Here is a 27,152-nt window from a genome sequence, read left to right as displayed (position 1 = left end):
CTAAAGGTATTTAAGAAAAAACCAAAGGGTGCGTCATTAAAAGGGAAGTGAATGCTTTAGTGTTTCTTTTAATTTCCCATATATCATATTGCATGGCAGTGAATGACTAAGATAAAAGGTGAGATATTTCTTTTATTAATACATCCTGTAACAAAACTGGAGAAGTGTAGTATCAGGTTTATTGGCTAGGGTGTTTAGTTAAATAAAAGCCATCACAGAGACGCCTGATTTTTGTAGAAGACTGGAGTTCTTTGATGGCAAGACCTTGGCTGTGAATGAATGAAACGCATTTGGAGAGAACTGGCACAGACCCTACAGGAATACACTACGAGACTTAATGTGTGTGTGTTTTAAGATGCTGGAAGGCAAAACAAGAGAGCGAAAACTGCAGAAAATATCACTGCATGAGTTTCCACAGCGTTGAGAACAGTTTCCACCTATTGTACACAACAGAGCGTAGCAGTTTCTCCAGTCTGCATTAATCGCACTTTAGCTGCTCAGGGCTGACAGCTTGTGTAGAAACCCAAAACACCGAACAGTTATACATATCAGCTGACATTCTGAGAGCTGTGGCTTTTTTTTTACTGAACCAAAACAAACACACAAAAAAGAACAAGGACATCTTGATGAAGTTGCATTGCAATTGCATTTATTTCTCCAATAGATATTCACATTCATAGCAGTTTCACTACAGCAAAGAAACTATTTTTTTCTCTAGTCATGAAAGAAACAAATCACAAAATGAAAATTAAGAACAAAGTAAAGAGTATCATAGAATAAAAATACAAAAATGTTCATAAAATAATTGTCAAATGCTGCATTGTAACGGGCCTTCAGGGAAATAAAATGTAACGTCTCTGTGGAAAAACAAAACCAGCTTTCTCCCACAGAGACAGTTAACAATGAAATTTTGGGATATTATACTGAAAATAAAAAGATAACACTTTCAAGAAAGATTTATACATGAATGTTTTAACATTTCAAGAGCAATTCATGCCTAAAAATGTAAAACAGTGATTCTCTCATGGGTTAATACATCACTTTCATTTGCTTAAACATGAACACAAAAATTGAGTTGCCTTCAAGAGAAAGGAAAAATAAGGAAAGTAGCATATACTTATAAGGATACAGTACACAACAATCATTTGTATTGAACACTACTGCTGCTAGTTTAACAAAGACTGACTGGCCTTACTCTGGATACAGAAAAGTGCAGCACACAGTGGGTTCAGATTCATTTTACAAAAAGAGGATGGCTTTATTTTACATACTTATAAGCTCATACTGATTTGAAACAACTGTCAGTCTTAGTAATAAGAACACCGGGGTGGCGTGATGTGGTGTGCACTTCTTCGTCTGTGTAGATGAGGTTGACGTGTAGGATTTGTTTACTTCTCATGCATGTTACACACACTTTACACCTCAGTTTTGAATGTCAACCGCTGCATCACAATGAGCACAGCACTTTAACAGCAAAGGTTTTAAATCAGAGGAAACAACAGCAAAATAAAGAGAAATCTTAAAAATCAAAGGAAAGTGCCAACTTATATAGAGGACAGAGTAACACCGCCGTCCTCGATACTACAACAGCTACTGGTTCCAACTCATTACTGACAATCCAGGCCACATCATACTGGCCTCCCACAGCTCTCTCGGGTCCCTTTTGTCTGCAAGCACAAAGCTCAGAACAACAAGGCTGTTGACAGGCTGAGGTAAAGTGATGCCCCTGTTAGACTACCATCTGTGGGGGACAGGATGGCAGCTAACGGCCGGATGGAAAGGGAGTCTTCTCCTGTGTGTCATATTTCACCTCCTCACCTAATTCAAGCTACAGTATTGCTCAACAATAACCTTCCTCCTAAGTGGAAGGCCATAATCTGTCTGACAAGTGGAACTTCTGTCCCCACCAAAACAAAAGCTTGTTTGATACATGAGAACTAATGCAAACTAGTCCGTAAGAGTAGAGGTTCCACTCATTGAAATTAGCTTACTTTTCTATTATGCTCAAGGCTTTGGTTATCTCTGCCATATAAAATACAAGAGTGAACAATCGCAGTAATCTGTTTAGTCTTTTATGAACCAGGGTGAACACTGATGGGCCACTGACTCAAAATAGATAAGTTTCTTGTGTTGCATCTTGTCTTCCATGCATCTGTCACTCTCAAAGCAACTTCAGTTTCCATAGTCGTGGAGATTTTAGTTGAGTGTAGTTTGGCCAACATAAATAACTCCAGAAATACTTCAAAGTATAGCCTGTCTTTTGGCATGAAGCCATTAGAGCATAGGAACAAAGGTCTGGAGGTTTTATTGGCAGAGGACAAAAAAGTAGAGCTCAGCTAAACAAGAATAGATGAGCATGTCTGCTTTGAGTCATTCCCTCATGGTTGTATACTGAAGTCAATCGTAGCATCACTCATTTTACTTTTCCATAACCCTGATTTAATAAACAGACAATTTCATGTCTGCAGGCTAACCTCAGTGGACGGAGAGTGTCCTTCAGCACAAAGGCTTACTGTATATTAATTGTTGACAGAACATGATCTGCCACTGAGGTGAATGAAATGAGAGCAGGGAACTTTCTTGTGAAGTGTATGACTTTGCTGCAGTGCTGGGAGGACAAATTAAAACGTGGAACCCAAGACAAGTGGTCACAGAGTTGGCCTGATGACTGACAAAGCAGAAATATTGTGCTGACAAGCATGCTGACAGGCTAAAAGATGTTTGAGGAACTATCTAGCGTAGCAGTTGTCAAGAATAGCCACTTGGGTTGAGTGTCTTTCCCGGTCAAACTAAGACTATATGCTGTTATTGTTGCAGTCATTTTTAAGAAACCTTGTTGAGTGTCAACACCATGGTCTGCCTGCAGATCTGTCATGGTGGCTGATGTGATGCATAAACACATTTTAGTTTTTGTGCGTATGTAAAACCCATAATACGGGCAGTTTCTTTTCCATGACAATACAATATGCAGTATATGTTTTGTTTGGATTCACTGGTCTGGACCATTATAAAAATGCCAAAGAAAGCTACAAAATCTTCTGCTTTTTTCTTATTGATTAATACTTTGATTGGCTACTGTATTTGAAATAATATTTTCTTTGTTAGATGCAAACTTTTAGTGGTATAAATCCTAAAGTCAGAGACATCCTATATCATATAAACATGTGGAAGCATGTCTAATGATCAAACACTCAGAATTTTGTAGTTTCGAATATAAGTAAGCAAAGTATTTTGATACTGAAGTAATCCTCATGTAACAACACACAAAGTTCCAGGGGTTGCTGTAAAATAGGTGAAAAGTTTCCATTTCTGTGGGTATGATGATAGGTATGAAGAATGATTTAAGAGCTTTGTGAGAGTACATTAAAGTAGTGTTTCTACTCCATTTAACTATGATGATTCACAGCATTTCTGGCCTTGAGTTGATTCTGACTTGTCACAAGTACACACACACACACACACACACACACACAAAGACGAACAGCTAAGTCAAAGGCAACACACACACTCTCGCAAAGGCACACACACTCACAACATGCATATATGTACATATCTGAAAGAGCCGCAGTATACTCCTTAAATGCTGAATAAGACACTTCATACTAATATAAACATTAGAGATGTTTGCAGAAGGGCAAACAAATAAAAGTATGGGGGGGTGTGATAGATGAAAGACAAAATACCGGCCAACCTGTCGAGGATTAGCTGTGGTGGATTGTGCAGGATTAAAGATGATGAAGTGTCCTATGAGGGGGAATTATTGGGAATAATGGGATATGTGTTGCCTAGTTTTGACAAGCACGACTGCCTCATCTCCCTTTTTTCCATTTGGGTTTGTATCATACAGTTCAGGCTGTGTATAAGTTTGTGTGTGTGCCATTAAGAGTGAGTGAATGCCCTCAAAATCCCACATCAATGTGCACATTGCACACAAAGTTGCAGAACAAATAGCACCTTCTTTTCTTGTAACACAGCTCTGTCTTCTCAGTCATCATAACGTAGATCCAGGCCAATGTCAGCATGGTTTGGCTGTGTAACACCAGCAATAAGAACCCCATCGACTTTTCCTAATAACAAAACCAGCAGGACTTGTATGAATTAGGTGTGTGCTCGTCATTCGCACCTATATTTGTGGGGAAAAAAAAACTGCTGGCAAGAAAAACAATGACAAGCACCTGAAATACTTAACACCCAAAGGGGTAGCAGGTGCTCTGGTCTGTATAAGTACAGTCTGCTGTGTCTAATGCGTTGTTATCGTGACAATAAAGTGTTCATAAAACCTCTGGTGAAAGTGCGCATTCACCAAAGTAACAATACATCACATTCGCTCAACAATTATGTAACTTTCTCAACCTGTCTTTTCAACCAACTGATGTATTTTTTGTTTCTGTCTCTGTCGTTCTTTTTAATATTTAGGCATTGAAGGACACACTACTTAAAATAATGGGTAGATTTGTTGAGAATGTTGAAGAGCAAATGGAACAAAGGCAGTGTGGTGTATGAAAGTGAAATGGGAGGGACTGCAGGTAATAAAAATGGGTGTGGATATGCTCCTGACGTTAACAATAGCACCCTTAATTCAGGGAAACACAGAGGAACAGAGACTGAAAAGCCACATAAGGGCATCTGTGTAAAGAAATAAGAGCTCCCTTTTTAACAGTGTTTCAGGCAACAAAACAAACAACAACAAAAAAATAAAAATATTGAAAAGATGCAAACGGCTACAAATTATATTATTGGACCACATGAAAATAGTAGATGGATTCTGGGGCTCAGTGTGATGACTGTGTGATAAGTCTGTGTGGAAAGAGAGGTAAGAGTGTTACACACACAGACATGTTCGCATCCACGCGCGCGCACACACACACACACACACACACACACACACACAAACATAATCACTCAAACACACTTCTTAAAGGTCCCCAGTGACATGCTCCCCTTAAATTAAAACATTGCAGTTAAAGTAAAGTAATACTCTAAATAGCAGGTTAATATCACTACACTTGTCTCCATGGTAACTAGATTGCAAGACAGCCGTTCTAGGATTGGGAGAGGCAGGTAGGACTGTTGTTGGGAGAGGCTAAAGATAATACTACCACGTCTTCATGATTAGAAGATAGGTGCAAAACTACCATACTAGTGGAGTAGTAGAGTGATAGCCATGTGAAGGCTTTAGTGGACCAGCTGCTATAGTAACAACTGTGTGGGAGCGCCACACCGAGATGAGGGCTGAGGGTTGGGAATCTGGCAGTGAGATGTGTCCATGATCACTCAGGGCCGAACAGGGTGTAGCTCCCCCCTTCCCTGCCTCGCAGACGGGTGCCGCAGACACCGATGTACCTCATGATCTCTTCCGGGCCACCTCCACGTCCTGGCACTCGACGGCCGACAGAGCTATCAGCATCTGGGCGGCGTAGTAGGTAGCCATGATGATGGCACGAGAGTGGGGTACGGGGAAGCAGAACTTGTTGACGGCGATGGTGAGATCGGAGACCATGAAGAGCACGGCGCCCAGGCAGGCTGACAGTTTGGTCCAGGTCCACAGGTCGTTGGTCAGCTGCAAACCTGCGATGGCCCTCCAGCCCATGAAGCCGATCAGTGCGATGTAGACGGCCACCAGGTAGGTGAAGGGCCCAGACAGGTACGGGTACAGCAGAATGTAGCTCAGAGTGGACACGGCAGTTATCACCAGGCCTGCACGCAGATTAAGGGGCTTCATCCCAAAGGCAGATGAGTAGAGGATGTGAGTAATGGCAAACATCAGAAGTCCTATGGGAGTAGATTGAAATGTTAAATACAATATCTTGTCTGTCTCTCAGTCTGACTTAAAAAGTAAAAAGCATACAGCCCTGAAAGTGTTAAGCTTTAGGTTTTCATGCATGAAAAATGCAAAAATGTGATTAATAAGTGAGCTTAATTAAAATTTAGGACGTTGTATTTCCAGTTTTGTGTATTTGTTTTTTGTTTCACTCTTTAGACTTTTCTGAAATGTGGGCCAAGCAGCAGTTGAAACAAGTCACAACAAGTCCAAAATGGGCTTAAGATCAAGTAACAGAGCAGCATATTTATGCAAAACTGAAAGTGACACTTCCACAATACTTGGAAACCATAAAGGATTACATGAAAAAAAAAAAAAGTACATAAATTAAAAGGCGAACAAGGACACCGGTGTGTAAACAACAAACAGCATTTCCCTATGATTTTCCTAACCATGTTCTCTGATAATATTATGCTTTCCCAACAGCTTTTACAGCCAACACTGCAAAAACAAGCTCCCTGTTGAGGCAAAGGAGGTTTGGTGAGACACCTGTATTATAAATTTTCTCCTCACCGTGGACGAAGTAACCTTGCTCCTGCCAGATGAGAAAGGCATCCCCCAGTGCAGAGAAGATGAGGCCAGCCAAGATCTTGCGGGCACTGGAGTGAGCACCCAGGAAGCTGAAGCCATGGGCCAGTAAAAACACCCACAGGCAGAAGATGGGGAGACATTTGATCAGCGCACTAAACCAGGATGGGCTGGAGGTGGGCAGCCACAGGACGAAGTACACACAGGTTGCTTTAAAGAACGGCACCAGCTTCGGGCCTTCACTCTTGACCTGAAAAGTAGATGAAATACTCTGAATGACTGCGCACCTACATGAGTACATTTATTACATGAGTCAGACAAATATGATATGATTGCTAGGTCTCTCGAGATTAAAAGAGCTCTTATCTGCTGACAAAGGACATGGAGTATATCACAGGAAGCAAAAGAGTCAGCACTTAGTGAGTTTCAGCAGTGTCACATATCTCTGACTCAAAAAAGGAACACAAACTGCTAAAATAAAGCACTTGTCTAACCTGCTCTGTGTGGCCACTACTTTACATCATCACATCAGACATGCATGTGTTTTGTGGCTCATGTGAAACCCATGAACAGCAAGTAGAAGGAGAAACAGAAAAGTTTCCTCAGCTTGGCTCCTTGCAGCCTTCCCTTCTGTGTTTTTTTTTTCACCCATTCCAGATCTTTTTTTTTTTTTACTCTCATCAACTTTTTCTCCATATCTCATGTCTCCACTTCTTCCTCCCAACTGTGTCACGAGCCATATTTCTTTCTGTCCAAACAAATGATCCCAACAGGATCAGTAAAAATACGTGATTGATAGCGGTTTCAAAACACCTCTGAAATGACCACCCACCTGTGGTTCTGAGAATCACAAGGCTCGAGGCAGAGAATCAATGAGGGAGAAGACATAAAAGGAGGAGTTGGGAGGGGGATGAAGTGAGTGAGGGTTCACTGGAGCTGAGGCCACTGGAGGAAGGATGAAGTCTAAGCAGGCTAAGAGTGAGACGGAATGAAAAGGGGGTCGTACTGGAAATGGGTGGGTTGAGAAAGACTGAGGCAAGAGTTGCTTGTTGATTTCCCAAATGACATTTTCAGGCCATTTTTTTCCCCATCCCTTTTTACAAACATTCAGCGAAAGTGATGCAAACGAAAACGATGCTCTGATTGTGAAATAATAAGCAAGTAGAGCAGAAGAAAGGTAGCATGGGGAAGTGAAGCTTTAGGGAGGGAGTGAGCAGGATGGGGTTACCAGGAATCACATGACTGCTGGATTTAGGTGTGAAGAAGTGTGGGGAGAGGTGAGAAGAAGAAGAAGAGAAAGAATGAGGGGTCACTGGAGTTCATATAGTATATTATCCTAGAGGAGGGGAGGAAGAGGAGGCGCTGGATTGCACAACTTCTCAATAACACTCTGGTGTACCTGAATTATCTAACACAGCAGAAAAACAACCGGGATTTGAAACACGCTTGCAAAGATTACATGGAAAACAATAAATGCCCTCAATCCGTAATAACTTACAGTGACCACATCAGTGCTTTTCAGAAATATTGTCATGCTATGGCCCTTTCCACACCAGCAAAATGCACAAAAACAATGTCTTTGTTTGTGAATTTTCTGTTAATTTGCTAACAAAAAACACCGCTGCAACAACTTCATCCCTGAGGCTTCAAGGTTTGTAAATAGCTTGTACACACACACACACACATACATCTTCTTCGACACCCTCACACTCTCTTAAAACACTATACTTCACATTTGTTTGACAGAAAATAAACTGTCGCTTTTTAGTCTTAAGTACTCATGCCTCTATTTTGGTTACATTTTGTCTGTCATTCCGTGCTGTGTGTCAGTTATCTGTTATGGTGTATTTTTCTATCTTTATTTACTAGTGATGTCATACAATACTATATTCAACATTTGCTTATCATCTTTAGTTTTTGTTTTTCAGTACTAGCACTTGGTATTTATTGTAATTGTTTTGATGTATTTGTGCTTGAATGTGGTCTCTTTTCCATGTGTGTGTACATGTGCATATTTGTAACTACTACCCACTACCATAAAAACACAGCTGTTTACCCTGAACCTCCCCTGCTTACTATATCATTTATATTTTATTGTATATGAAAGTTCTGAATGACTGATCTGTTGTTTTATGTGACTTATTCTATTATTCTACTTACTCAATTGGTGGTTAAATAAATGCTCATAGTGTCAGTGCATAAACAACTAAAACCAAGAACTTCTGTTTACTTTAAGTCTTGAAACCGTGACAAACTCCTAACTACATCAAGGATGTTAATAAATATTTGAAGGCACATTAGGGCAATTTTAAATCCTGTGTTTTCAGACAGTTTTCATCTTATCTTTAAATTTCATGTTTCCCTCTACGTGTACTATGAATATTTTGTTCAATTATGTTACAGATGCTATTCTTTGTGATCCTGCTTTTAGATTAATTAGCATGATCAACTAGCAATAGCATAACTTCTTCATCGTTAGTTTGAGAATGGTAACATAAAAAGCTGTTGGCTGACTTTTACCGCACAGAGAAAAAGACACTGAAATGATTATTTCAAGTAATACACCCCTTTACAATGAACATCAACTTCATAAAGCGGCCCGAGACATATATAAAGCACAGTGCAAGTCTTGTGACAATGTGTGTGTTTGTGTGTATTTGTGTTAATACTGGGTGTTTCCATCAAATCACAAAGCAGAGGAGACAACCCTGGCACGACTCCCAGACTAGCCAATACCACAACTCTGTTTATCAGGCCACTTGTGACCACTTAGGCATGGGACATAGGACAACACAAACATATTTCTGTAGCACTGTAAGTATTCAAGGATGGCTCCAGGCATCGTCCTTTACTCAGACAAGGCTTGTCTTATCTATCTCGCTTTAATAAACAGTGACATTTGCAGGTCAGGCTCAGACGATCAAATCCTCTGAACAGAATTAATGATCCAAGACGGCAAATGGTTTTATTATCTTAATAAAATAAAAATAAAAAAATCACTCACAATGTTAGTGTTTAGTGAGGCTTTTAAGGCATACTGAGGCCTTTAGAGGATGTTGTGGAGAAGAATAGAGATAAAGACGGAAGGTGTGAGGAAGTCATAGATTCCCAAAACCTTTGGCCTTAATTGTGTACGTCATGTTTGTGCCATAGTCTGCTGTTTCCCTTCCCATTGTTTGTCTTGAAAACATACTGTATTCAAAGAATAGGATACAGATGATAAGTTTTTTAATTGGTCTTGAATGAAAACACTAAAGGATAATGCACTCTGGTATATTTCTTAAGCCTCTAATTACCTCAAGTGTAACTGTTTATTACCTCCGCCAAGGAGGTTATGTTTTTGCCAGGGTTTGTTTGTTTGTTTGTTTGTCTGTCTGTCTGTTTGTCTGTCCGTTAGTGTGCAACATAACTCAAAAAGTTATGGACAGATTTTGATGAAATTTTCAGGGTTTGTTGGAAATGGGATAAGGAAGAAATGATTAAATTTTGGTGGTGATCGGGGGTGGGGGGGCCCACGGGGGGGCCCATTTCCAACAAACCCTGAAAATTTCATCAAAATCTGTCCATAACTTTTTGAGTTATGTTGCACACTAACGGACAGACAGACAAACAAACAAACAAACAAACAAACAAACAAACCCTGGCAAAAATATAACCTCCTTGGTGTGGGGGGGGCCCACAGGGGGGGCCACTGATCAGCCTTGGTGGAGGTCTGCGCTCTCCGAGTGCTTCTAGTCTAATTCATGGTTCTTTATGTCTTTAACCCATAAAGACCCAGTGCTACTTCTGTGGCAGTTCCCACATGATTTTTTTTCTCTATTTTTAACTTTTGTTAAGTGATTTATCACCATTTATTCTAATATTATGCTCAGTATTTTGCATTATTAAGTAAAAATCAGGTATTTTCCTACATTAAATTTACTGATCATGACTGATGTCCATAAAAGCTCCAATTAAATTTAAGGGTTATTATACCAAAAACAGAGAAAACTGAAGAAAAAGTGGCTTTTTTGTACAATATATCATTAACTAAATATAAACCAAGCATCTCCATCCACTGTCATTAATCAAACGCCATGGTTTTTACTGGGGAATCAATGTCATAGAAGATGACGGTGTTTCCACAGTAAATACGGAGCCTCTGAATGTCCAAATGAGTCATATCTGATGACCATGAAAAGATGACAAACTGTATTTTGCAACAATTATTTACATGTATTGATGGGATTAGTGGATAAACAGTTATTTAACATTTTACATCAGTAGTCCTAAATGATTTTGGTCACTAGTGGATGTTTGGGTCTTTATGGGTAAAGCTTAAATCTGACTGAAACTCTTCTATCAAGAAAAGCCTACTTCTAAATGGAATTTCTAAACTGGTTTACAGTGGATGTAATGTTAGCAGTCTCTTTTCTTTTCTCTCTATCAGTGTCTTATATCTGAACAACACTGGGTTTGGTTTGAGGGCAAGTTATCGTCTGAGTCGTAACCTGCTCCACTCTCATCGATTGAGGCGTCGGTGTGTCTGCTGAGACACTGTAGGGGACCTTAGCGATGGCTATGAGCCGTGTTTTACAGTCTGCTGTCGCCACTAAAAAAGAGAATAGAACATACTGTCTCTGATTTAATTTGATTTCAAAAGCAAATAAAATTAATAATTGTGTTATCATTTAGCTAGAATGATCATGCAATTAAAAACGGCTGTTTGCAGAAGTGCTGACGGACTGTAAACAACTGCCTCTGATGCCGGTTAATGAACAAAATAGTTAATGATTGACTGCATTTGCATGGTCACCAACACACAAGCGTATTTGTTGAGATGAACATGGATGTGATAACTTTTTCCCCATAACTAGCTTCATATACAATCTCACTGATCCAACTATTATGAACCATTGTTAACAGCTAGGAAATAATGAAAACTACTTGTTAACTTGCATGCAGTATTTGTGGAAAATTAAATATGAATATTTTAGGTTGATTTAAATGACTTGCATTAAATTTGTAATTTGTTAGTCGCCAATTTACTGAACCACAAACTGGTCTGTCACTGCAGTCTAGGAGGGAACAAGAAACTAGGAGCCATTAATGCTTCGACAGCAGCCATGAACAACCAAAACAACTGCATTCAAGCACTGAAAAACATCCTCCATCCAGCCATGACATCTATTCAACATTCTGGGTCATATGCAAGTCAAGCGCTAGGAACATGATACATAGAAATACATAAAAGAACTGCAAACTCTCATGTACTCCATTTGGCAGAGAGGAAGTGTAACATAAGCAGGCACAGCTGGCATGTGAGTCATATGACAATGTTATTTCTATGTAGCATCACACAACACAGACGGTTTCCCTCCACCTCGCAGCTGTTTCAACTCCAAGGATAACTTGGGGTCAGATAAGTACAGTGCAACATAGGATAATACTCTATAAGCAGTGGTTGTCCCACACAAACAAAGATGATCTCAGTTTAACCATGAAACATTATCATAGCGTGGTTGGAATGGTTTCAAAACTGATTCAGAGTATTGCAAGAACATTTCAGGACAAATGGACAATGGTCGTATGCATCTATAACCAAGAAATAAAGAGGGGATTCACATGATCCACATTATTTACGGACAGCACTGACAGCACATTCCCCTTTGCTGTAATACTGGGGTTGAGGCTTAGGGAAAGGTTAATGTCTTAATAATCCCAAGAAACTGCACGCCATTGTCATCACTAAGGCAACTGGCCTGTGTGGAAAGAATTCCTTCACACAGGCTCCTCTCACAGGATTCACATGTGGTTTTACAGGCCAAGTTACAACACACCATCCTTCATGGCTCCTGCAAAAGGGGTAACATTTCATAGCATCACCATCAAAGTAAGAAGATGCTGGGGCTGATTGAATTATTCATTTACATTAGCTGTCACATTTTTTTTGCAATGACTGGCACTTCCCTTTAGTGGTATTTATGTCTGTGAAGGACCTGATAGCTGGGTTAAACAATAGAGTCTATGTAAAACACATCAGAGGAGATGAAAAGAAAGCCAGCCACAGCAGAACACAGCTCGGCGCATGCGTTACTGGAGGCTACGGGAAAGAAAAAAGACAAAAAAGGTCGTCACATGACTGGCTTTCTTTTTTGTCAGGGGCTGCCTTTGGAAATGTGTGGAAACGTCCTCTAGTGTATGGAAAAATTAGAAAGTAAAGCGTGAACGCAAAAAAACAAAACAAAACAAAAAACAAAAAAAATCAAGGAAACGACTTCACATCACATATAACTTCCTGTGAGTCCACGCGCACAGACGTACATTATAAAAAAATAAAAACAAGCAATAAGATGATGACAACACTTCTTTGTCAATTAAGTAACAGACCATTACGCAAACAGACGTTATTAGCTGGTAATTGAATTATAATATCCAACAGCACCCGCTAGCCTTCGAAGACAACTATGACAAGCTATGCTAACGGATAAAAATCACTCAATGCTAGGCTAAAGATGCCACCTTTGAAACCCATAAACAAGGACAGTTTTATCTTCGGAAGTTAGCCTCTGTTTAGCTGCACTAGCTTCTATCATTTCACTTCAGTGTGGATAATGTTGGCCGAGGTTTAACGGTTATACTCACCACTGTCACTGGAGAAACCATTTCTCCCTCGGTCCGCCAAGTTCTCGGTGAAACGATATAAGATGTCTAAACACAGTTTAGGTCACCCTGTTTATATACTGCTGTATGTGGGATGCCGATTGTTTTTGTCTTCTCTGAGGTAGGCGGTCCGACGTCAAGTGGGAGGTCAGAGGCCAGCCATAACGTGGACAAGGTTTTCATTGATGACCAATAGGAAAGGAGAGTGGTGCTAAAAGAGGCGGGACTATCCGTGAGGGACGCCCGGATAGGAGGAGTCACTGTGGTGTTTACATTTCGGAGCAGATGGCCTTTATTTACATTTTAAAGAATATAGAGCTCGTTGGTCACATTTGTTTGGAGCTTATTTTTGATTGTCTACCAACAACCCTGCGTCATAGGGCACTTCTGGAATAAAATGTATGTAAAACCTCACTAAAATCTCTCAGACAAAAATCTTACTATTAAATAGGCTATATAGTCCCACATCTGTGTGTTTCCCTTTGGTCATCTCAAAAATAATTTTCGCCACATCTACCACAAATGTTAACAATCAAACTGGTCTAATTTCTGAAGACTATTTGTATTAATACGTAAGATATGGAATTTCTTAGCCCAAATTAACCTCAGAATAATACGGCTGTAGTTGAATAAATTTATGTGTTGAAGTTCACTACAGCAAACCTGTTTTACTGTTTTATTTGTATTTCTTTTTGTCTATCTCACTTTGGGTTTTCAGTTGAAAATAAATAATAAAAGAGCACATTCAATAGCCCAACCAATAAAAAGTTTTATGACTCTATTAAGGATTATCGTTATTAGTGAAATGTATGAACACTGCGTTTTTTTTTTGTTTGTTTGTTTATTTTAAATCTACATATTTGCCTATGCTGTAAAAACATACTGTAGCATGATGTAAAGGAATGTAGACAATTATTCTTCTTTTATATTATATTATATAAAGTCTTGCACGGAGTTTCTCTGACAAAATATATTTACTATACTAATATGACAAAGATGGAATGGTAATGGTTCAGAAGACATTATTTTTAGTGAGATTAATTTCTGAGGTATTCTGAACTAGACGAACGCCAGATCCGTTGGGTTCATATCCACGATGGCAGCGACATCATGTGGCGTGAAAAAGGCAAAACACATCATAGACGGGCGTGGTGTGTGGGTACTAAAAGGCGGAAGCTCCAGTTACACATAAAATGTAGAAAAAGTTATTTTTTCAATTAATAAATTAAAGCACACATACACATAATATTAACCCTAATAACTTTTGTTGTGTGTTATTCCTTCATTGTTTTTGACACTGCTGACTGAGTTTGTCAGAGCTGTCTGAGTATATTGTGTAAAATGCATCCAAGTCATAATTTCAAACTAAACACTTTGATGTAAAAGCAAAATATTACAATACATTTGGATTTTATATAGTTTACAGTTAAACCACACTTCTCAGGTATCCATTGACTGGTTGACGCAAAATAAGAGGGCTTATAATTAAAAAGGAAACAAAAAAATCTCTAAAAAGATGTTAAAAAATAAAAAAAAATAAAAAAATCAACGTGCTGTTGGGATTGGCAGTACTGTTTTTTAATTAATATATATCATTTATACAACAATAATTTATTTCAAATATATAATGTCATTGAATGTCATACATTCTTGTTCTAAGTACTAAATATTTACAGTAGTAATTGATTTCGCCCACAGGCAGCTGGGATAGGCTCTAGCACCCCCGGTGACTCCAGTGAGGATAAAGCGAGTTCAGAAGATGAATGACTGAATGAATAGAAATTAATGGCCTATTTCGGGATATCAAGCCAAAACGGAAGTCAGATGAAGTCGATCATCTCACTTCCTTTGTGTCCTCTCTGAACCCTTTAATTCTTCGGTCTTCATAGCTCTTTGCCGTCATTAATACCCGGCGTTAGTCTAGGTTAAGTTTCCACAGTTTTAAAAATAACCGGACCGCTAATGTATTTTGATGGCTCTGACTTTAGTTTGGTGTGTTATATCAATACCAACGGACAAAATTCGTCTCTCCGGCTGCTACTTCTTGGATGGCTAGTTTGTAAACGTGACGTTAGCTAACTTTGCTAACGTAGGCGGATGAAGTAAATCGGTGTTATATGCAACTCTTATTTCTACGGATCGAGTTCGATAAAGCGGTTTCTTTACAGTTTTCAAAGTGTCGTTTTAGATAACGGCAAATAGCGAGCAACGTGGGTGTAAAAGGTCTACGCTAAGATTAAGCTCAGTGCTGTGTGAGTTGTCTCCCTCGCTTCAGATAGCCAGCTGCCACCGCCTGCTCCCGGAATTATGGATTTCGATTATATATTGTCCGTTGCTTCTCAAAACCAGGACGGCAATAATGTCCAGGTAAGTCGGTGACAGTCACTTTTCCCGGAATAGCGGTTTACAAGTAGGAGTACTTGGCTAACGCAATGGGCAATGAAATGCCAGCTCATCTGTCTGAGTGTGTAATATTGAGGCTAAATGCTAGCTTTAACCCTCGACCTTGCATGCTAGGCTTTGAATATGTTCCCAAAGCTGTGTGTCTGTCACCCTTTTTGGAACAACGATAGCAACAAAACAAATGTTACATGCTTTATTAAGGTCCCCCAGGAGAGTTTTAGTCACTGTGTACAGCAAACATTAGCAGGGGTTAGCAAACGCTATGTTGACTATGTGGCAATAATTTTTTAACACCATCCCTATACAAAATACATTTGTTGTATGAAATACTTCAGTATAACCACAACATGGTCTTTGTATCTACATGTATTTTGCCAATTATTACAGAAGCGATACAGTTTACAAGCTGGACCACCAAAAAAAGACCCCAGGTCAAAGGGTGTGAATCCTGCTGCTGTTCAGGCGCTCCTGAAAAAGCAACAAAATGAGAGCAGACAGAAAGGTAAGACAGGAAAGTTAAGTTTATTTAAACCATGTCACTATCTTAATCACTTGTTTTATATTTTGTGTATCTCCACTGTGTGTCTTTTTTAGAAATTAAAAAGAAGAAAGAGAAAGAAGAACTTCTAGCCAAGAGGGTTGAGTTAAAGTCGGATCGAAAGGCACGTGCCATGGCTTCCAGGACCAAGGACAATTTCAGAGGCTACAATGGCATCCCAGTGGTAGAGGGTCCTAAAAAGAGGAAAACAAAGCTAGAAATGCAGGAGGAAAGATCAATGAATCAAGCAAGAGTTGGCTTTCGTGTACCTGACCCAGAAGATGATGAGGACAATTATGAGTATGAACAGACAGACTCTGAGACAGAGCAGGAGCCAGAGCCACAGAGACCAGACAGAAACACTAGTAGTAGTAGTAAGCTCTTGAAAAAGTCTACTGGACCACCCAAGCCCCCTCCAACTCACTTAAACTTTGCAGAGTTACTTAAACTGGCAGAAAAGAAGCAGTTTGAGCCAGTCGAGTTAAAGCCTAAGGTAGTAAAAAAGGAGGAAAGGCTCCGCACTGCTGAAGAGATAAGGGAATTGGAATTGGAGCGTAAGGCAAAAAGACTAGATAAGGACAGAGACCCAAAGGTAGAGAGACAAAGGGACAGCAAGCCTCAATCTAGCACTAGTTCCAGAAAAGGCACTTTAGAGAAGGAGCAGAGAAATAGCAAATTTCAGAAGAATGTGTCAGAAAAGTCCAGCTTGGCCAGTGATATGGGGAAGAGGCCAAATCCATCATTTAAAAATGATAAAGGACACTCATCTTCTAAACCCTCTGTCAGTGACAGAGAGAGACCCAAAATGTCTCATGGTGACAGGGACAGACCCAAGACAAGCATGTCTAGTTCTTCTAGTGCCATAAACAATAAATTTTCTTCAAAAGCCACATCTTCTCAAGTTTCAGGTAAACAGATGGGGCCCAAGCCTTCATCTAGCCACAAATCAAACACCTCAAGTGACCTTACCATGAGAAAAGAAAGTTCATCACTTCATGGAAGACCTGCCAGCAGTTCTAGTACCAGGCCATCTGGTACACCAGGCCAAAAATCACAACAGAGCAGGCCCATCCAGGGTGCCTTGCAGAAGCAGGGGACAACATTAGGACCTCAGAGGACTGGGAAGGGAGAACTACAGAGGCAGTCAAATTCTGCCGTGAGACCTTCATTGGGTGGTGCTGGTAAACCAAACCAACCTCAGGCACGGCCTACAGGCTCATTTCAGGCAAAACCTGGTGGTGCTTCTCAGCCCAGGCCTGGTGGGAGTGGTCTGAAGGGTCACATTGGAGGTACAGGAGCCCGACCTCCAGGAATCGGACCAGGAAGACCTGGTACTGGAGGACAAGCACCTGGACGTGTGACTGGTAGTGTTGGATCAGGGCCTGGAAGACCCAAGTGCACTGTGGTATCAGAAACCATCTCATCTAAGAACGTTGGAGGATCCAGACCCGGTGTCCCTCCTCGACCTGGCATGCCACAGAGACCAGGGATGCCCCCTAGACCAGGCATGCCACAGAGACCAGGGATGCCCCCTAGACCAGGAATGCCACAGAGACCAGGGATGCCCCCTAGACCAGGAATGCCACAAAGGCCAATGAACAGGCCACCAGGTGAGATACAGATAGATGGTGGCATAATTTAGTTGTACAAGGTTTGTAAAAATGCAATTGTATGAAGCCCATGTCTTGTGTATGTTGTATATTTTATTTGGTGTAAAAGGGATACATGGACTTAATACAGCACATAGATCATTATAGGAACATTACAATGAACAGAGTACAAATTCAGCATCTAGTTTAGCTCACCGGCTGATGGGCCATGAGCTGTTGTGAAGGCGCTCTGTCTGGCTTCTTCGTTAGCAATTTCTTCAAACATCTTCTCTGATGAAACAACTGGTTGGATTCATTTAAAAAGTTATATGTCTACAAAGTTTGTTCACAGTTTTGAGAAGTTTTGATTTTTTAATTTGTGACAAATTTTTGAAATATTGCAAAATTGCCTTTACTTATAATGGAGCATACTTTGATGACTTATAACATGGAAATGGTTAGAAATATCAGTTGACCACTCATAGGAAGTCATATATGGACTTTCATTTAATTTGTTGAGTTATCCTCAAGTGAAAACACCACCCACTTCTGCTGGGAGATTGAGCTCCTGCATCTAGACCATAGGACTCTAATATAGTGGCAGAACCTGACAACCTCACAAATTCAACACTTTAGTGATTCTTGATAGATCATGATGGTGAGATCCAGGCTGGTTGGGAATAGCATTGTCAGTACTGCAGGTCATATGGTTTGTTTACTGGACTAAATCAAACGTGTCAGCAACACTCTGCAGTCATTGTCAGTGTTGGCCTTTGATGCAACACAAACAGTTCATTTTAGTGTTAGTAACCTTTTAAAGGTAAACAAATTGTTTAGCAGGATATTTATGTGTAACTTAATATTGCATTAGAACAGCCCATATCTAGAATGTTAAACCACAGTTGTTATGTCAACATCCAGGCCCAATGTTGCCACCTATCACATCTGCATACAAGAGGAAATATGAGGAGGAAGAAGAGTATGACTCAGAAATGGATGATTTTATCGACGATGGAGGTGATGACCAAGAAGAAATTTCCAGACACATTAAGGAAATCTTCGGTTATGATCGAAACAAGTAAGCATTATTTGCACATTTTCTCATTATAATGCATTTCAGTGTATTCTAAACTACCTTCTACATACCAATATTTCATATACTCTTAACCTCCTTAGATACAAAGAGGAGAGTGACTATGCCCTTAAATTCATGGAAAGCAGCTGGCGAGATCTACAGAAAGAAGAGGCCAGGAGGTAAGAACGAAATAAACCTCAGTCATTTACTCACATGGTATTTTAAGAGGAGGTGTTTTATTCAGCTTCTGTTTGAAATATGGTCTATTTTTGTCTTCATATGATTTCCGTCATTAGCTTGAGATTGGCTGTGCAAGAGGATCTAGAAGAGGAGAGAAGAGAGGAAGAGGAACTGAAACAGCAAAACGCCAAAAGAAAAAAGAGGAACTGAAGTCCATTGTCTCCTGAGAGATTAAACAGTGGATTTGACATCTTAACACTTGAAGCTCACTGACTGTGTTCTCTTTAACCTTTAGCGCTTATTTTCTGCTTCTCTTCCTGTGCTGAAACATACATTTTTGTGGAATCACACTGGACATTGGCACAAGAGGAAAATAATTTTTAGTGAAAGACCATCAGAAACAAAATATGCACAAATCATTCAAGCATTAGGCTACTAGTATGTATTCAAAGTTGTCGCCTTTTTCCTATTTATTTTCCCTACTGAGTTCAGAGTTTATTCTCAACAGTCTCAATTTCTAAGAGGATCTGATCTGCAAAGAGACATAGTATGAATATGCAAGAGTGTGATTTTTAAACTAACAATGGCATACAATGTCACATACTAACATTCTATTTTTGCGCTGGATTTGTTGGATATTTTTCAAATAATTGTTGATTGTAAAATAATTTGGATTACACAAAAACATTACCACTTGGTGTATTGTGATTATACTTAAAAAATTACAGAAGTGATTGCTTATTGATTTTTATTTAATTGTCTAGTGTTAGAATTTTAGATTATATTTGCTTATTGACTGGCAAAATACTGGTTATATGCATAGAATCCAGGTTCTGCAGCTAAGTTTTACAGAGAAAAAAATTTGATACATTGGTTCTCTACTTAATTATTTTATTTAAAACTATGTACATTTGATTTTTTTATGAGTAAATGTGGTGTTTGTGATTCTTTTTGTTCGTTACCCCTACAGATGGATCTTATTTCATTGCATGTAATAGTTTCCATTTTTAGGCACTTTTTCCCCAAATGGCTTGCCGTACCTGTCATTCCGTAGTGGGCGGGGCCTGTCACTAGCTAAACTTGAAAGTTTGCGGAAGTTTAAGCAATTAATAGAAAGTCAGGCTTCAAGACGAAACCGGTAGAAAGGCTCTAAGTAGATTTTTGTATTCTAATAGATGGACCTGAACTCGGAGAAGATACAGCGGATCCTTTCTAAGGTTAGTTATTTACCAAATGTTCAAGCAATAAGCAATTTCAACAAAAGTAAAGTTGTTAATACCGGCTAGCATAGGGGGCTAGTCTGTGTTAGCTGTTGTCAGTCTAAACTAACTGGCTGAACCTGCTCCAGAGTTATGTAATGGAACGTGAGTAACTCGTGAATATTTTTGAGACGTCGAAAATTACAGTAAATATACATATATATAAATCTTCCCCCATTAAATGACAGCAAGTCCAGTCTACCTCGATAAACCAGTACAGAATCAGTGCCTTGAGGTAAATCTGTGCTTTCGAAGAGTCAGGATGCTTGTTGAAGGAAATCGGATGATAATAGAGACTATATGTGTGTGTTTTGTGATGTAGCACATAAAGACGAATGATCTGTTGTAATTTGAGAGTGTGATTAAGCTGTCAGGCACTGTTTATGTCTGTGTCCAAGTTAAATAAAAATCTGCTATCGCACACACACCAAGTAATAGTCATAAATATTTCACAAAGATGTATCAATTGATATGTATGATGGAAGGCTCCCGGGCCTTTATACAGAGGAGTCAATTTTCTTCTCGTATCAGTACAAATTCCACGATGTTGCAATTGAAGAGCTTCAGAAAATCCATCGCATCTTCCCAGGGATGACACCAGTCCCGGGCACATACAGTGAGTTTTAGTTGGGAAAACACAAATCCCTATGTTTGCATTTGGATCCTGCTAAAAACTGCCTGTGTATATTGTCAATTTCAGCATTCAGTGACAGCACCCAAAAAGATCTTCTGAAATTAATCGGTAACATTCCTGTCCAGTATGAAGGTAAGATTGACCTCTGACAGTAGATATACACTGCCTGGCCATTAACAGTCTACGGAAGAGGATTAGGGCCACTGGGGAAAAAAAATTAAATGAGGTCCAATATATTTTTTATTATTATTCTGAGAGAAAAAAAAAAGTCTGAATTCTGACTTTTTCCTCATAATAATAATTAAAAAAATAAATAGTGGACCTTATTTTTTTTTCTAATGGCCCTAATCCTCTTCTGTAACAGTCCCTACTTGGATTTAACTAAACTAAAAGGGATATTTACCTCAGCAAGGGATATATTTCAGCTGAAAACAAGTTGTTTAACTCCTACTAATGCAATGAGTATTATCACATTTTTAAAATAATGATCATTTTGCTAGAGAACATAAAAATTGGACACTACCAAGATTCAGTGGGTTTATTGGGCTTCTGACAGAGTTGTTTAGGGAGCATGAGACATTAGTTTTGCAGTCCAGACCTGAACCCAGTAGATAATCTTTGGGATGTGATGGTGAAGACTTCATGCAGTGCTTTGACTCTCCCATCACCTATGCAAGATCTTGGTGAAAAAGCAGAGTTGTCAAAAGTATTCCCATTCATTCCTCAGGCAGAAGTATAGATACTAGGGTTTAAAAAGACTTCTGTAGCAGTTGAAGTATTAACTCAAGCTTTTTGCTCAAGTAAAAGTACTGATTTCAAAACTACTTAAAGTATAAAGGTAAATGTAACGCAAGCTTTTTACTCAAGTAAAAGTGTAAAAGTACTGATTTCAAAACTACTTAAAGTATAAAGGTAAATGTAAGGGGGGGGGGGAATGCCATTAGGACAAAAAAACTTAGGGGTCCTATAGTGCATTTTCTTTTCTAAAGGCCATAATGATTATAATGTTATATTAAAATGTTAATGTTGAAACATTTGGGATGCACTAGTCCACCTGTTTCAGCCACATATATGCCCATTGAAAACAAACACATTTTAGTCCAATGCAAATTTATTAAAGACCCATATACATGGGCACTACTAAGCGTTAACATGTATTTCATGGAGCGGAAGATATGATGACTAGTTTTCTATGAGTACTGGAATGGTGCAAACAGTCAGGTGTGATGGACTGAGTTCAAACCAATAGGGTGTCGGAATAGTATATGTTTATACTTCCCATCCAACCACAATTAAATTCACTCTATCCCAGGGGTCAGCAACCCTAGTCCTAGAGAGCAACTATCCTGCATGTTTTAGATGTATCCCTCTTCCAGCACACCTGATGGTCATTATCAGGCTTCTGCAGAGCTTGATGATAGGCTTATCATTTGAATCAGGTGTGTTGGAAGAGGGATACATCTAAAACATGCAGGATAGTTGCTCTCTAGGACCAGGGTTGCTGACCCCTGCTCTATCCGGATGGCGCCATTTATCTGGATAGTTTTTTTTTTTTTTTTTTTTTTTTTTATTTGAATGATGACAAGCCGGAATGAAATAGGAGTAACAAGTCTATTTTTAAAATATAAGGAGTAGAAAGTACAGATAATTGTGTGAAAATGTAAGGAGTAGAAGTAAAAAGTCATCTGAAAAATAATTACTCCAGTAAAGTATAGATAACCAAAATTTCTGCTTAAGTAATATAACAAAGCGTATGTACTTTGTTACTTGACACCTAAATATTTACCTACTTTCTTATTTACATAGCTGCCAGACTCAGCATTCACTGATCATTGATACTTGACACTTCTGTGAAAAAGTAATGCAAGTATAGATGGAAAAACACTTTTGCCCATAGAGTTAGAATAAAATATTTCTACCTATTCTCGTGAAATGATTGTGACAGTGTGTTTTATTCTTGAGAGATGAAGTGTAACTGGAACTCAGTATGTAATCATTCAATCTTGTCAAAGGTGATTACTGATATGTATAAATAGGAAGAAAAAGAGGAATGTGTCTGAAATCGTGACATAAATGATGCCATAGTGAATGTGTCCTGTAAGAAAAGTTAAAGGTGATCCAGTGAAATATTGTTGGTGGGACTTTTTTTTTTTTTTTTGGCCAGGCTGTGTATTATCATGTAAGAAGGGATGTCCATTTTGTGTACCACTTTGATGTCAGTATGTCGTACTAATGGCAGCTTCTCTACATTAAGGTCACACCTACAACTTTCCAGTTCAGTTGTGGCTCATGGACTCATTCCCCTTCACTCCTCCCATATGTCTCCTAAGACCTACTTCCAACATGGTCATTAGAGAGGGCAAGCATGTGGACACCAAAGGACGGATTCACCTGCCTGCCCTACACAACTGGGATTATGTATGTTTTTATACCTGCAGGGTTGAAATAAAATAAAATGAAAAACGCTCAAGTTCTCATCAGTTTATTTTGCTTTGCAACAGCCAAAGTCATCCGTGGTGGGCCTTCTAAAAGAGATGATTGCCAAATTCGAGGAGGACCCTCCACTGTCTACAAAGTCCACAGACGACAACAAAGACCCTCATAAGCTTCTGTCATTTGTGTCTAATTTCCAAATTAATGATGGTATAATAGTATTATTAATATTCTGTTAATAATCAATCACTGAATAACCATGATCTTATATATTAGTTTGACTCTTGTCCATTTCAGGTGGGATCAGACAGTACAATCAACCAATCAATAAAGTCTCAGTCATTGGGGGTGGAGATTTGGGAATGGCATCAGTGATGAGCATCATTTCAAAGGTTAAAAAACACTTGAACATTACATTTCAGCAAATTAGATTCCAGTTGTTTGTGTGCTTACTGCTGACATTTAATTTTTTTCCCTTCTGTCATCTAGTGTGATGTGGATAAACTTGTTTTCATCGACGTTGCTCAGAGTTCCACCAAAGGAGGCAGCACAGATCTGGAAATTTTCAGTCTGCCAAAGGTTGAAGTATCCAGAGGTGCGTTGCTGTCCGCACTGACACTTGTTGAAGTGCAGAGGCTTTTTTAGCTGAGTCACCGTGGATTAGATTGTTTGGATGATAGCAGAATAATGGCTTTGTGTGCAGAGATACTGTCATTGGCTTGAGAATCTATGACGGCAAGGATTCAATTTATTTTAAGTAGCTGCTATTCTGCAGTTTTCAAAATGAAGGGACAAGAAAAACAACTTATTTACCAGGCACTGATCACACGGCAGTCAACTATTTTCTTAAACTTCGGTTATTTTCTCAACCACCCTTAGGTGTTGATGGAAAATTCTTGTTTTGTCTTTTTACTTCTGTCATTAGGAGTGTTCTAAATCATCTTATGTTAAATGTATGTACCTTTGTCTCCTGGCTTTTTTTGTTGCACATGGAGCTACAGTGACACAAGAAAAAAAGACTATTTTACAAAGTGTTACCTTTGCTGATGTACTTTAATTTTTTCTGGGTCAGAAAAACCACTGTTGACACTTGTCTCTCCTTTGCTAGATTTGTCATCCTCTGCAGGATCCAGAGTTGTCGTGGTGACTGCGAATGCCTGGAGCAGCGAGCAGTCGTACATACGGGTGGTCCAGACTAATGTTGATATGTACAGGGGTATCATTCCAAATCTGGCCCGTCTCAGCCCGAACGCAGTAATGGTCATTGCTTCACAGCCAGGTTGGTGTGGAGAGAAGACGCTTTAAAGCAGTGTTTTTCAACCTTGGGGTCGAGACCCCATGTGGGGTCACCTGAAATTTGTAGTAATTGATTTTTTAAAAAAAACAAAAAAAACGTACTAATCAAAAATATATGGTGAATTGAGAGAGACAATCACAGTACATGAAAGACATGACAAACTGAAGCTGAAACTGAAGCAGTGTGGTACTGTTTATCTTTCAAATGTTAATTGTGGTCAGTTTCAGATGCTGCAGCTCTTTCATAATTCATAGTTTGAGTTATTGTTTGTTCAGTATTAATTGTCAGCCTTGTAAATCCAAGCTGGACTGACTGTACATATCCTGACCAAGGAAAATAAAATTCTCACTTTGTGCAGTAATCTCCACCTGGCTTTTCTGCCTCCGTCCATAATAATATACATTATATAGACTAAATGTCATCTAAAGTTAACATTTACTTGCAACATAGTATAGCAAACTATTACATGGTCAAAAAAAATTCATTTTAGCAAAAAAAATGTCTGGGGTCACTAGAAATTTGTGATGTTAAAATGGGGTCACGAGCCAAAAAAGGTTGGGAACCACTGGTTTAAAGGAAATGTAATGGAATATTTCCATATTTACTCTCACTCTCTCTCTGTTTAATTTCCAGCGGACATCATGACTCACATCGCCTGGAGGCAGAGTGGTCTGCCTCCGACTCAGGTGATCGGAGCAGGGTGTAACCTGGACTCAGAGAGACTCAGTCATGTTTTAGATATTAACCTGAATACTCACAAACAAGCCTGGGTTATAGGAGAACTGTCAGACAACAAAGGTAAGACAGAAAATATCCATTAAATATTTAGAAGAAAGGTTTGTTGTGCATAATTGCTTTAAAGAACGTCTGGTGTAACATTTCCATAAACTGCTCTTCTTCTGCTTCTCCTGGTTTTGTTTTGAATGGTAGTGACAGAACTAATAATACTCCCACTCGTAAATAGCACACATGAATGAACCTGTCGGTGTCTTTGTTTTGCAGTTCCTGTGATGAGTAACACTGGGCTGAACAGCAGCACACACACTGAGATTGCCCCAGGATCCACCTCTACCAAACCTTTGTTGGACAGGTACAAACACAAATGAATGAAGCCGTAGGTGAAGATTTATATTGTGTTAAACACCAATCGGAAATTTGTTGACATGTATTATATCATTTTGAAAGCAATTTTGATTCAGGAGACTAGACTGGATTACAAAAAAGAAAGTACCACATTAGGCAGTGACAAAACACAACTACCACTTCTTGATCCTGTTTCATGAATTTACATTGGTTTTGTTTTGAAGTTTTGTTAAATATGTCTCTGTTGCCTTTCTGCGCTTGTAGAGCCTTTGAAATGATTAAGAATCGAGGACAGCGTTCGTGGTCAGTGGGTTTGTCCGTTGCTGACATCACAAACAGTATCCTGACCAATAAGATGAAGATCCACTCCGTCTCCACATTAGCCCAGGTACATTAGCCCGTGACTCCTCATTTTGGTTTATGGGCCTTTAATCACTCAAGATACTAGATCAGGGGTCACCAATCCTGTTCCTCGAGGGCCGGTATCCTGCATGCTTTAGGTCTTTCCCTCTTCCAGCACACCTGACGGTCGTTATCAGGCTTCTGCAGAGCTTGATGTTAGGCTTATCATTTGAATCAGGTGTGTTAGAAGAGGGTTACATCCAAAACATGCAGCCCTCGAGGACCAGGATTGGTGACCCCTGTACTAGATGTTCATTCATCTGTGTTTACATTAGGGTTGGGGTGGCATCAGTGCAGAGGTCTTCCTCAGTCTGCCGTGCTTTCTGGGATCGAATGGTTCCACACGCCTTGCAGGAGTGCCTCTGGGACCAGAAGAGGACTCCAAACTCAGGGAAAGCGTCACCTCCCTTTGTGACCTCATGACTCAACTTATGATATGAATGTTACTCAGCTCGGACCAGTAGCTTTAGTTGACTGGCATGGCTTTTCTCCAGTCAATACCTCAGCTGTCCAGAAGTTGAATGCAGTTACAGTGAACTACTTGCACTTAATAGTTTTGAACTAAGAAGGTTAAAGCTTAACTAGAAAACACTCCCCTAATGTTGTTCACATTTGGTGTATTCATAAAGATTGCTCTTCCCATAGACCTCTGATATAAAACAAACATAAGTTACACTATTGAGTTGCATTTTATGTATTTAAATACACCAGCATAATGTAAAGTTAGTCGTTTGAATGTACATGAAAGTGAGGCCGTAACGCTCTATGCCAACATATCTAACCCAGTGACTGTTAGAGCCGTTAACCATTTTAATCTATTTTGTCACAAATAACTCTGATTAATCTTTTACCAAAGATGCAGTTACACTTATATTCATCTTTTACCAATTGTTAAAATTTGTCTATGCAATCTTTTTTTTTTCTGTTAATCTCTGTGTATTTGTTGTTGGGAAAATCCAGGTGTTGAATAAAGTATAGGGCAATATGCAATACAGGATATTGCGGGTGAACCAGGTGATTGCCTCATTAATGAAGGACACTCAAAAAAAAAAAATATATATATATATAAAAATGACATGCGTATATAATTCCTGTTTTAATTGTATTTCTATGCCTCCCTGACTAAACTGTGTTAGCTCTCTCCATTGTTTACTTTGAAAATGCCTTTGCACTGCTGGATACCTAAGACTATGTACAGGGAGCAATATAACATGACATTGTGTGTGCAATAAATATCTAAAACCATGTGTGGATTGTCTCTGTAGGAC

General features: G+C 39.2%; 3 protein-coding genes across 4 annotated transcripts; 2 read left to right on the top strand and 1 right to left on the bottom strand.

The window, feature by feature from the left end:
* Positions 1-627: 627 nt before the first annotated feature.
* Positions 628-13,118, bottom strand: tmem86a (transmembrane protein 86A). Its single transcript, XM_030136195.1, has 3 exons — positions 12,974-13,118; positions 6,335-6,599; positions 628-5,772 (listed from the first exon to the last, which is right to left on the bottom strand). The coding sequence occupies exons 1-3, from the start codon at positions 12,992-12,994 to the stop codon at positions 5,345-5,347; spliced, it is 714 nt and encodes a 237-aa protein (XP_029992055.1). The 5' UTR covers positions 12,995-13,118; the 3' UTR covers positions 628-5,344.
* A 1,716-nt stretch (positions 13,119-14,834) lies between these two features.
* Positions 14,835-20,459, top strand: spty2d1 (SPT2 chromatin protein domain containing 1). Of its 2 annotated transcripts, XM_030136044.1 has the most exons (7): positions 14,835-15,358; positions 15,782-15,896; positions 15,989-17,401; positions 17,438-17,542; positions 18,443-18,599; positions 18,698-18,775; positions 18,893-20,459. In XM_030136044.1, the coding sequence occupies exons 1-7, from the start codon at positions 15,299-15,301 to the stop codon at positions 18,984-18,986; spliced, it is 2,022 nt and encodes a 673-aa protein (XP_029991904.1). In that variant the 5' UTR covers positions 14,835-15,298; the 3' UTR covers positions 18,987-20,459. The 2 variants fall into 2 exon arrangements, with proteins under 2 accessions (XP_029991904.1, XP_029991903.1); XM_030136043.1 differs by having other exon boundaries at positions 15,989-17,542.
* Positions 19,856-27,129, top strand: uevld (UEV and lactate/malate dehyrogenase domains). Its single transcript, XM_030136045.1, has 12 exons — positions 19,856-19,993; positions 20,567-20,651; positions 20,736-20,801; positions 22,924-23,087; positions 23,171-23,312; positions 23,400-23,494; positions 23,592-23,697; positions 24,211-24,381; positions 25,033-25,197; positions 25,402-25,489; positions 25,747-25,870; positions 26,160-27,129. The coding sequence occupies exons 1-12, from the start codon at positions 19,952-19,954 to the stop codon at positions 26,322-26,324; spliced, it is 1,413 nt and encodes a 470-aa protein (XP_029991905.1). The 5' UTR covers positions 19,856-19,951; the 3' UTR covers positions 26,325-27,129.
* Positions 27,130-27,152: the final 23 nt, after the last annotated feature.

Source organism: Sphaeramia orbicularis, chromosome 6, assembly GCF_902148855.1.
Source record: "Sphaeramia orbicularis chromosome 6, fSphaOr1.1, whole genome shotgun sequence".
NCBI lineage: Eukaryota > Metazoa > Chordata > Actinopteri > Kurtiformes > Apogonidae > Sphaeramia > Sphaeramia orbicularis.
Note: the sequence above shows the minus strand (reverse complement) of the source record. Positions and strands in the feature narration are given on the sequence as shown.

Coding starts and splice junctions, on each gene's coding strand:
- tmem86a (XM_030136195.1), bottom strand. CDS start 12,994: ATGGTTTCTCCAGTGACAGTG. Junction 6,600..12,973: donor TGGTTTCTCCAGTGACAGTG/GTGAGTATAACC, acceptor TCTACTTTTCAG/GTCAAGAGTGAAGGCCCGAA. Junction 5,773..6,334: donor GCAAGGTTACTTCGTCCACG/GTGAGGAGAAAA, acceptor CTACTCCCATAG/GACTTCTGATGTTTGCCATT.
- spty2d1 (XM_030136043.1), top strand. CDS start 15,299: ATGGATTTCGATTATATATTGTCCGTTGCTTCTCAAAACCAGGACGGC. Junction 15,359..15,781: donor AGGACGGCAATAATGTCCAG/GTAAGTCGGTGA, acceptor CAATTATTACAG/AAGCGATACAGTTTACAAGC. Junction 18,600..18,697: donor TTCGGTTATGATCGAAACAA/GTAAGCATTATT, acceptor TAACCTCCTTAG/ATACAAAGAGGAGAGTGACT.
- uevld (XM_030136045.1), top strand. CDS start 19,952: ATGGACCTGAACTCGGAGAAGATACAGCGGATCCTTTCTAAG. Junction 23,495..23,591: donor TGATGAGCATCATTTCAAAG/GTTAAAAAACAC, acceptor TCTGTCATCTAG/TGTGATGTGGATAAACTTGT. Junction 24,382..25,032: donor GGTCATTGCTTCACAGCCAG/GTTGGTGTGGAG, acceptor TTTAATTTCCAG/CGGACATCATGACTCACATC.